The 12,137-nt window shown below is 29.9% G+C and overlaps 1 protein-coding gene across 1 annotated transcript; it reads left to right on the forward strand.

Moving 5' to 3' along the window:
* Positions 1-6,305: 6,305 nt before the first annotated feature.
* Positions 6,306-9,451, forward strand: LOC105126624 (uncharacterized AAA domain-containing protein C31G5.19-like). Its single transcript, XM_011027544.1, has 2 exons — positions 6,306-7,425; positions 8,748-9,451. Exons 1-2 carry the CDS (start codon positions 6,367-6,369, stop codon positions 9,234-9,236), a joined length of 1,548 nt encoding a protein of 515 aa, XP_011025846.1. The 5' UTR covers positions 6,306-6,366; the 3' UTR covers positions 9,237-9,451.
* Positions 9,452-12,137: the final 2,686 nt, after the last annotated feature.

Consider the following 12,137-nt stretch of genomic DNA (forward strand, 5'->3'; position numbering starts at 1 on the left):
AGTGAATTTTTATCAAGGTTTTATATCCTTATATTGCACTTAAATATCATTAAATTCCTTAACTAAAACATGTTTTATAATAACAAGTCTGATAATATAAAATATCTTTAATTTATGGTAAATGCTCATTTTAAATGTAGGCATATCTCACAATTTAAAGGATTAATTGATGTGATTAACTATTGAAAATCAAAACACAAAAAAAGGGCTAAGCTTAGAAAAAGATGTTGGTTCAGTCCAAACTGGAATACTGTTCAGTCATTAAGTCATATTTAAAGCTGTAGAACTTGGATTTGGGTATGCTCTATATGGATAAAAAGTTAAGACATGGGCATAAAACTTTCATGGAAGTTTAAGATTCAAAAAGGTCATTTTTAAGTTCAAATTATAGCAATAATAAAAAAGTTGAAATTTTTCTTACAGTCCAGATATTGTTTAGCGTTCAGCTCATATCTTGAGTTCTAGAAGTCTAAGTAACTTTTTTTTTTGTTGGAAAGCTCAGAAAATTTTCTAGAACTTTCATGAAGATAGTTTGTTCAAATTCTGATGTTAACAATGATGTTTTGTTTAGATAAGAAGATAATAACTATCACCAAATCAAGATGTAGTCACCCATTTAAAAATTAGTCAACAAATCAATAGTTCTAAATTTTGGTCTATAAAAAGAGGTATTTTCTATATACTTAGGCATCTTTATTTTCAGACCAAGAGCATATTCTTGCTTTTTTTATATATATTTTTGTAATGTTTAAGTTTTGCTTTCATTAATTTTTTATTTATGCCTTTCATTTCTTTTTTTTTACTTAGTTAACTTATATCTTATTTATGTTCTTATCTTGTTTATTTATGTTTTTCTCTTTCTTTATGTTTAATTAAGTTTATTATGTCAAGGTGAAAAAGTTACACTAACAGTGTAAAAATAAGTATAGTATAAACTCAATATGGACTTCAATACTTATATCTTAAACAACTTGTTATTAACATGTCTTATCAATTTTATCTTATTAAGTCTTAATATCTTACTTGTTAAATAGTTAATCTAGATTTGTGTTGTATAACACTTGGTGCAACAAATACTTAGTACTTTTATAGACCAACCGTATGGTATAGCCTACACTTATACTATAAAAGAAACTTGATTTGTAATTAAATAATTTAGCAACATGAATTTCTGACAATATTTAAAAGTTGGGTGTTATTTAAATAAGATAATTAATATGCTTATTTTAACAATTTATAATGAGCTATTAATAATAAATCATCCGATTAGAACCTTCTTTGCATGTGGTTTCTAGTTGAGTAATAAAAAGAGTTTATACTATACTTATTTGAAATACCATTAGTGGATCATCTAACCTTGATATTTATTTTTATTATTAGTTAATCATCATATTAATCTTACATCTCAAAGTCCTCTTTGACTTTTTTTTTATTATTGTTGTTATTGTTTATAATTTATATAGTTAACCTTCTTGTGGTTCGACCCTGGTTTTGCCGAGTTATTTATTATTTCGACACTCCTACACTTAAAAAAAGACATCAAACTTTTGGTCATGTCAGTGATGAGGAAAATGACTTACCTACTTAACACATTAACTATTTTATTGAGGCTGTTAGATTGGTGCTTTAAAGATAAAGTGCGCTATTGGAGATAAGATGCCTATTTAACATGCTCATGACTTATTTCTATTGTTTATTAATATAATTCAAAGTCTTATTATCTCTAATGAGTGTCATAACCTATTGTCAGGTTATTTTTAATTCATATTTTTTCTCTCTTTAAAAAATACAAAAAAATAAAAAAATATCATCAAAAAAATATAGTAGTGAAAAAGAGATGCTAGAATGCCTAGAAAATGAGTAAAAATTGGTTAGGAAGATTTAAAAATACAAAAATTAAAATTTGACAGTATTTGTTAATTAATGAAAGCCTTGTTGACAAAGAAAATTCAATTAATTGAATTTATAGAGTATTTAATTTAATTGAATTTTAGTATCAAGGGTACGACATTAACAAAATATGTATTTTAGATAGTATATTCTTTTTTGGAATGCTAGAACAATTAAATTTTACATCATAAAGATAAGAACCTCCTTATTAAGAAGAGTTTATCTTTAATCTCAAACAAACAAAACCAACAATTAGAATATACGACCAAACCTTAGATTTAACCTTAGATTTTGATATATATATATCTATACTCCATCTCTAAAACCAGTTAGAGTTCCTAGTAACCAAGATACTAGGTGGCGAATCTCATTTTATTTTTGCTGATAAAAGGTAATAATTCCTTGTCTCTCCATCTTTTTCAGATAGATATTTATATTTTTCTTAAGAGTGTATGATCACCATGATACCGCATACATGTGACAATAATGATGAGCTCCTTTTACACTAAGTAATGTCATTAATGTTCAATAATTAAACTATGACTAGTCTTCTATAAGCTTGAAAATTGCTTACTAAAAAAATATCATGAGACAACCTTTTTGGCTAAAGACAACTTTAGTATCTAAACTTAAGGCATCATAAATATCTTTAAACAACTTGTCAAAATTAAAAAGGGAATAGTATGAGCTTTGGTTATCTTCTACTTCACCAACTAAAAGTAGGTTTCTCATTCTTTTATCCACTAAAAAGTATATAATTTGAGGCATTTAGTGATAGATGCAATCAAAATGCTAAAATTATAAATAAATTGCTTATAGAAAAAGGTCAACCCATGAAACACCTCATATCATTAACAATATTGAGAATGAGACATTTTATAATAAATATCATCTTGATTTGATAAGCCTGCAGACCATTAATAAAAACAATAAAGTTTAGAATAATGCTAGTGTGAGTGCAAAATAACTATTTTCTATAATTAATCAACAAATATTTGTACCTTAAAGTCTCAAATATAGCTTATGGGTGCTCTAGGTATGATTTCTAAGACAAACTGCAAATCAAGATGTTATCAAAATACACCATATCAAATCTTCCTATGAATAGTATCAATATATGGTATATAAAATTGTATAAAGGTACTAGATGTATTAGATTGTCTAAATAGCTTCATTATATATTTATACAATCTATCCTATGTCTTAAATCCAATCTTTCACTTGTTTCTTGGCTTAATTAAAATCTAATGATGGAAAATTTTAAAATCATTTTTGGAGAAGATTTCAGAACCAGATTTAGCATACCATTCCAATTATAATAAGTACATGTACTCAATAGTGATATATTTGATATATCTAATATCTACGTGCATGTTTTATATGCCATATTTCCTTAGGTCCAAAAGGGTTGATATAGCATGAAGGCTTATACCCTCTTAAGTATATTTTTTTCCAGTTGCCCTACCATCTAGCATTGCAACTCTTTGGAATTTTTAAGAATAAGTTTGTACATTGGCCTGTTTGGTAGGGAAAAACCTTAAATAAAATCAATCTAATGTTGGATATTTTGTATAAAAAGTAAAGATTAAGGAAAATCCTTTATCATCAAATTTATAGACTTTGTTAACACCACTTGAACTTTTATTGAACTAATCACCAATATCATCAACAGAACTTTTTAAAGGCATTAACATGAAACTATTCACTTAGTCTTTACCTTTATAAAAAGTCAAGACATAAATAATAAGATTTTCTCCTTTTTTTGGTCTATCCATAGAAACCACCTCCTTTTTTTTATACTTCAACACAATAGGTTTCCATGAACAATAAAGGTGTATACATTATTATGCCTATCATGCATAATATTATTATCATATTATTGAGGTCTTTCTAATAATACATGACATATATCTATAAACAATACATCACATCATATATTACCAAAATATTTTTGCCTATGAAATATAAAAATCAAAGATCATTTTTCTATCATTACCTTACTTCCTCTTGTTAACTAGATTAATTTGTAAGGCTTATAATGGTTATGTATTTTAGGCTTTAACTTTTAAACAGTCTCTACAGACACCATATTCTCACATCTATCATTATCAATTACTAGATTACATATTGTCTTATTAATCTTGCATGTCATGTGGGATATGTTAGTTGATAACCAGTCATCACTTAAATCATCATTAGGTTAGTAGACTCTTTTGAATAACTAAAGTCGCCCTACCATCATTATATAAAATTTTTTCATCACCATCATTTTTATTAATAAGATCTTCAGTTGCTTCGCTCTTTTCTCCTTGAGCTCATCTTCTATTAAAAAATTCTTACTTGTATGACTTGTAAGCTTTCAACACTTAATAACATGATTCCTAAGCTCTCCACACTTAAAACAAAAAAAATACAAACCTAGAAATTTTTTCCAAGGTTTGTTGATGAGTAAGTTTAAGATTGATCAATTAATTTTTTATCATTAGGGCGTGCTCTTTAGTTATTACGACCTTCTTATATGACACTAGCAGTGCCTATAACCTACCTTTTCTCCATAGTTAATAATTGTCAATAACCTCCAACATTGATCCATAATGACTAAGGACACAAAACATGCATCTTGAGACTATTGTAACTATCAAAGTAACACGCCATTAACTACTCTTTAGTCTTTAACGTATCATTTTTGCCATTAGTTGTTAAAATTTTTCAATTTAATTAGCAAATATTGTCTCTTATCTTGAAATATAGAGTTGTAATACAAGGTTTGAATATACTCAAAAGAAAAGAATTGTTTCTTATTCTTCATCTTCTCTAGATCATATATATCAGGCTTGTCTTACCTTTTATAATTTTTATTTAACTACCTTTACTATACAGAGGTTTAACCTTTCAACAACAATCAACTTCACTTTTCATACAAGTAAAAGTTATAAAGACAACAATACAAAAAACATTGCATTTTTAATAGTAAAAAGAGTTATAGATGTAAACCTTAAATTTGTAATTTTTTTCTCTAAAAATAAAAGTAATGAAATCCATCTTTTTAGAGATTTAAAACACCTATAAATTGACCAAAAAATCCTACCTCTATAATAAAACAACTAGAAATCCAAAAGAAAGAAGAAAATTAAAAAAAATAAACTCAACAACAAATAAAAAAAACTAGAAAAAATTACAAAATCAGCTCAAACAAAAACATCTGAGCCTAATTCCTAATCCAAAGAAATCCAATAGTCCCGTAGAAAAACTATATATAGATTCACTTAAAGGAATTTAAGGTTGATATTTTAGTGATCAGATATTATTTTATTGCAATCTTAAGTTGTTAACCTAGTCTAACGTGACCAAACCTTCTTTTGATCTTATATCTATCACACTAGTCCATAAAAATATTTGTTAAGTCATTCATATAATCTATTTGGGTTAAATCCTCATTTAATTATGTAAAATCCTTACCTAAATGCTTATAATTTTTAGTTTATACAAGTGCATCAACCTTTATAAAATCTTTTTGTATTCAAAGATTTGTTATACTTCATGAAGCTAATTGATAAATTCCTGGGCTTGTAAGATATTTACAAACCCGAGTTTCACTACAAAATCCAAGTCTCCATGGTAATCATTATGAATATAAGATTGTCTTATTTGATTATACTGATAATATGGTTTCTCAAAACTAGATATGGAGTCATGATCTTTCATCTTGATATCCTCTGTATCTTTATTTGTAAAATGATGAGTCAACTATATAACCTGCTTTTGTAAATTCTCGATTATTAGTTTATTATTGTTGTGCTCTTATATGAAACCTCCGTATCTAGAAATTATACCCCTCCACCATAACCATGCTCTACTCCAAGACCTTTGGCCATTAAAATTTTATAGTGCAATAAAAAAATCAATAGAAAAATTGGGCTCTAATATAAATAGAATTAAAAGAAAAATCATGAAGATAGAAAAATAAAAAGTGCTTGAGAGAATCCAAAATGTTATTAATATGTTTAGGAGATAAAAAGTCTAAAATAATGATTAGATGAAAATTATTTTAAAACTATTTAAATAAATATTAAATTAATCTATGTCGAGAAGGGAAAAAAATCCTAAAATAACAAGAAAAAATAAACATAAATATATATATAGAGAACATAGATCTTATTAAAAATTATCTTATATGGTTAAATCAAACTGAAGGATTATGATTCATATAATGCTTTGAAAAACTTAAATATAACCTAATAATTAGATCAAAAGATATTTATTTTTGTTAAAAAGCTTGTTTGGCACAACCATTATTTTTTCTAAAACAAAAAAAAATTATTTATTTATTACATAAACATATATCCTCAATGTTACACATGGTCTAAAGTCATCAACTTTGTATGTGACAAGTCAGCTACTCTTGAATTTCCTTGATGACAAATTTTATTTTGGATATTAGAGTATAAATAAGGGTTTCTTTTCCAAGAAAGAAGTATGCATCTCTCATTTAACTTCGTGTGTTCACTCCGCTTTCTCTGTTCCAAGTTTGCAACCATGTTTTCTAGCAAAGATCTTGCTTCTCCGTCATCAATGTTGGCTGCCTACGCCTCCATGGCTGGTTCAATAATGATGGCTCAATCCATGGCCAATCAATTTGGCCATTTAATACCCCAACAAATCAAAGATTACCTTTTATCAACTCTTTGTTACTTCTTTAAGCCTCCATCTCCTATTCTTACCTTAGTCATTGAGGAGTCCACAGGAATTTCTCGAAACCAAATCTATGATGCTTCAGAGACTTACTTAAGTGCTAAGGTGAGTCCCACAACAAAAAGGCTCAAAATTAGCAAAACCCCAAAAGAGAAGAATTTAACAATCAATCTTGAAAAGGGTGAGAAAGTCGTTGATCATTATGAAGGGATTGAGCTTCTGTGGAGATTGGTATTTGTAAAACCGGAAAAGAAAGACCCCGGCAATCCCTTTCATGTCGTAGCCGAGAAACGATGGTTCGAGTTAAGTTTCCACAAGAATCATAAGGAGAAAATATTGGGATCTTACATGCCTTATATTATTGAAAAGGCAAAAGAAGCAAAAGAGAAGGTGAGGGTTTTGAAGATGCACACACTTCAAAGTGCACATGCCTTCGGAGAAATCAAGTGGGAGTCTGTAAATCTTGAACATCCAGCAACATTTGAGACTTTGGCTATGGAGCCAGACCTGAAAAATATTGTCATAGAGGATTTGAATAGATTTGTTAGGAGGAAAGAGTTTTATAAGAGAGTCGGGAGGGCTTGGAAACGTGGGTACTTGTTGTATGGGCCACCAGGGACTGGCAAATCAAGCTTGGTTGCTGCCATGGCTAATTACTTGAGGTTTGATGTGTATGATTTGCAACTCGCAAATATAATGCGGGATTCTGATCTGAGAAGATTGTTGCTGGCTACTGGGAATAGATCAATACTTGTGATTGAAGATATTGATTGTAGCGTGGATTTGCCTGATCGAAGACAGGTTCGTGGAGATGGAGATGGTCGAAAACAACATGATGTGCAGGTATTTTTTCCTGCTGTAAATTTTGTTTTTTATTTGGTTTTCCCCGAAGGTGAGGTAGATATCATTCTTTCTTTCTTGCCTTATCTTTTATCGAGTAAGATACTTGTAATGCTCTTCTTTTTTAATCCGATCAAGCCAACAAGCCCACCACTGCCCAAATATTACAGGCACTATTGGTACTACCACCTCAATTACCCAAGTATCAGTCGATCATCCTTCCAGCATCAACTCACACACCAAAAACTAAGAAGATGTTGGAATTAACAAATTTTTACTGCCGAAAATTCGATTTGTATTAAAAAAAAAAAAAAAAGTCCAAAGGTTTCCCTCACATGCTTCTGTGGAAAAAATTGGAGTGTCCAGATGTTGGTAGGGATAAATTCTAAGATGTGCTAGGTGAAATGTATCCACATGATCACCATGGGTCCCTCATCTCCTTTTTCAAAACCACCGCTATCAAAAATCTTGGTAGAGCCACTTTCTGATATGGAAAACTCTCTATCAAAAATCTTGGTAGAGCCACTTTCTGATATGGAAAACTCTCTTTCAATTATCAGTGGACGTGGGAAGTCCTTGTGATGCTTTAATGGAAGATGTAGAAAGCTATTCGTTTTCGAGAACTCGCCATATGATATCACCTTTTCTGGTCAACGTCTCTGCATTATTGCATTATTCATGTAATGCGTCCAAAGTTTTCTGGTCAAGTCTCTGCATTATTGCATTATTCATGTAATGCGTCCAAACATGTACCCTTAAAAAGCATTTTGGGCGGTCACCATGACAGAACTTGCAGAAAAAAGATGGATCTCCATATTGTAATTGTAAGGAGGCTGCAATCGTGTCTGTAATTGGCTTGAGGTTCTCTCCTCTCGTGCCACAAGGATACTTGCAACAGTTTTGAGCCTTCGTAAAAGACAATTATTATGTCTGGCAGCAGTGGTCTAGTAGTTAAAAAAGCTTTCGAAAATGAGAAACCTCTGTATAACCCTAGAGTTACTCCCTACGAGATTCTTTGCTAAAAAGTAGATCCTGCACTGAAAGGTTCTGCCAGGACGAGTGAGAGGACTCAGTCATTTTTCAAGGCCATCGCCACAAACCACTAAAACCCAAAAAAATATCCTATCATGTCCTGAACTGCTTCTCAGAAGCCAAATCTTTTGATTTACCACATTGACATGTGCAGTTCATCAAAAAATCTTTTGATCCCTTTACCACATTGACATGTGCAGTTCATCAAATTAACTCTGATAATCGTCAATATTACGTTGTGTATTAACTAGTTGATAACATTTAGTTGTTCTAATTATTTTTGTTTAATACAGTTGACACTGTCTGGCTTACTGAACTTCATTGATGGATTATGGTCGAGTTGTGGGGATGAAAGAATCATCATATTTACTACCAACCATAAAGACAGGCTAGACCCTGCTCTGTTGCGTCCGGGACGCATGGACATGCACATTCACATGTCCTACTGCACCCCTCATGGGTTTAGAGTGCTGGCCTCCAATTACTTGGGCGTTAATGGTTATCATAGATTGTTTGGAGAAATTGAAGACCTGATAGAAAATACAGAGGTCACTCCTGCGCAAGTGGCAGAGGAGCTAATGACAAGTGAAGATTCTGATGCTGCACTCGAAGGGCTTGTGAAACTACTGAAGAGAAAGAAATTGGAAGGCGATGAACTTTTTGATGAAGGTTTACACAAGGGTGAAATACAAAAAGCAAAAAAGCAGAAAGTTGAGAACAAGCGTAGAGGATCTGTTAGAATTAAAAGCAGAAGGAAAACCATCAAGAGAAGAAGCTATTAATCAGCCAATTAAGGCTGGCTATTGCCTCTAACGCAATGGGCAGCAATTTTCTTTGTTATGTATCGTTAAAAACAAAGGTTGACACTGTTTTAAAGCTTGATTGCAGAACCTTGAAGGGCTGTTTTGAAAGTGATTTGTTATTGCCAGGCCGCCCGCAGAAATTTATCTGAAAATGTTATCCTTCAGCATTTTATGTCACCTATCTGTGCTTCTAATCTATATAGTAATCCAAAAACTTCCACACACAAACAAAAATCTCCTTCAACATATAGAAGGAAACCAAAGAGATGAGAAAATCTTAATTCATCGGTATTGTAATCATGTAGAGGATTAGCCATAGCTATTAAACTCGACCGACAAAAGATTTGAGTTATGGATGAAGTGAGTTTTTTTTTTTTTTTTTCATTTCAAAAATTGATGGGCAACTGCATGAAATTAAGAACCTAATTGCGATACATCCTCTTCTTTCTGATCCTTTTGTGCCTCTACCTCATACACTTCTTGACTCATCAAATATTTTTACCACAATCCGCTACTGCTACTGGCCCGGTTACTTGAGTGCTTTTTGTTAAGCTGGAAATTCCCATCCCGAAACACACTCATCAAACAGTGAACTGTGCTTAGAAACAGTGAAATGTGCTTAGAAACAGTGAATTAGGTTTTTCTCTGACAAAGAAAATGAAATTAACCTCAATCTTAACGTAATTTCTTAGGGAAAGAGGACCAAATTAAAGGTCAAGTTCTTGTTTTCTCTTGTCCGAAAACACACACACACACACATCGTTGTAGTGCTATCACCATGGCAGCTTTTGCTGTAGAATATGCTAAGATGCTGCCTTCGACAACCATTTACTGTCATGGTATGTATCTTTCTCCACATTCTTAGTGCTACTAAGAAACACCAGAATTGTGCCGGAGTGGATTCCGTGTTGAAAATAAACTAGGTTTCTAATTTTTTAAAAAAACAGAGAAATCAGTTGGTCAGTTAATTTTTTATTTGTTTAGGATTTTAAATCTATAAATAAAATTATAATTAGAAGCATCATACAAGAGGGAAGGGAATAGAAGAGAAAAACACTTAATAACCAATATCTTCCTCTCAAATTTCATCATTACTGTCCATAACATGCTACTGCATTAATTTTCTTTCAGCATTCAACCATATATAGTCTCAATAATATATATTTTTTCTCGTAAGAAACATGATCCATCCTGTGTAACTTTGATCATTGATGACTCCTCAATGGGATAGCTTTGGTGACAATGAACTTGTCAAAGCTGTGGAATATTACCTTTCTTCCAGAATTGGGCCGGAAGACAGAGTAGCTAGAGTGGCCGAGTTTGATTAAGACGAAGGTTTAGTAGCCGACAGCCAGATCTTTGACGTGTTTGAAGACAGAGGTTACGTGGAAATATGTCCGTTCTAGAAAAACGGACGGACCATCGGCTATTGCAACAGTTATTATGAATTGAAGTTCGAGGATACATGGAAATAATTAATTTTGTGCGAGTATTTGTTAGAATTGGTTTTATAAAACATGAAATAGGTTTTTAAGGTCAAGTAAATGTGAGGTGAAGATAGAATCATGTTAGACTTTATTATCTAAAATGATATATATATATATATATATATATATAAAGATGAATGAGAAATTGTCCTTAAATAACCTTTGAATAATAAAAGTTTCAAATTCAAAATAATTTTGTAGATTGAACAATGGGTTTGTAGCTTAGGAGTTTGAGTTTGAATTTGGTTAATAAAAAATATTTGTTATTAAATCCATGTTTCATTAATAGTTTTTTCTAATTTTTAAAATATCTTATTACATGAATCAATGCATTAATTATGTAATAAAAATAAATATATTTTTGAATTTTCATGAGTATTTCATCAACTATGAACATTCATGATTTTTTCATGAATATTCATAAATCATGAGTAATTCATGAATTACTAGAAATTAATTTTTTGATTTCTAAGTCTTATAAATAGATGCCTTGCATAGTAAAAATAAATACAAGATTTCTTGAGTTCTTTCTTTTCTTTGTTGTTAGTTTTTTTTTAGATGTGTTATTCTACTCTTTCTTTCTATTTTAAAGCTTAAATTCAATCTTTATAAATAAATAAAATGAGAATAATTTCTTTGAACTTGTTAGACTTTATTTATAAGTGCAACTTGAAAAGAATGAATTGTTGAAATCTTGGAAGATTTATTAAAATTAGTTTTTTTGCATCAAGTGATTAACAACAAATCCTTAATGACAAATAATTAATTCATGATAATAATAAAATTTCAAATTATATTTTTTTTCTCGGAACTTCAGCAAAAAAGTACTCTAAAATAGTTTGTTTAATCATCTATCATTTTATTATGGCTATTGCAAAAATATAAACTTGTAAAAGATATAGAATAAGCAATTCTAAACAAGTATTGAAATTATACTTAAATCAAAACTAGTTTAGAGTAATTACTTATTGAAATCTTTAGAAAAAAATAATTTGAAATTTTATTATTTTCATGAATTAATCATTTATTCTTAAGACTTGATTGCTCTTCACTTGATGCAAAAGGACTAAATTCAATAAGCCTTCCAAAATTCCAATAACTTAAAGGAATTATACTATGTATCTTTCAACAAATACAGGAATAAAAGTAAAAGAACAAGTCTAAGAAAAACCTACATAAAAATTAATATTTATTAAATATAATGAATGTTTAGTTCATGAATTACACATAATTTATGAATATTCATAAATACGTTTATATTTTATCACATAAGTATTATATTGATTCATATTTTAATATATTTTAAAGATTAAAAAAATTATTGATATAACAAATATTTTTTTATTAATCAAAATCAAGCTTAAACTCATGAGTCCACCAACCTTATCTAGAT

Source organism: Populus euphratica, unplaced genomic scaffold (genome assembly GCF_000495115.2).
Source record: "Populus euphratica unplaced genomic scaffold, PopEup_1.0 scaffold41.1, whole genome shotgun sequence".
Classification (NCBI taxonomy): Eukaryota; Viridiplantae; Streptophyta; class Magnoliopsida; order Malpighiales; family Salicaceae; genus Populus; species Populus euphratica.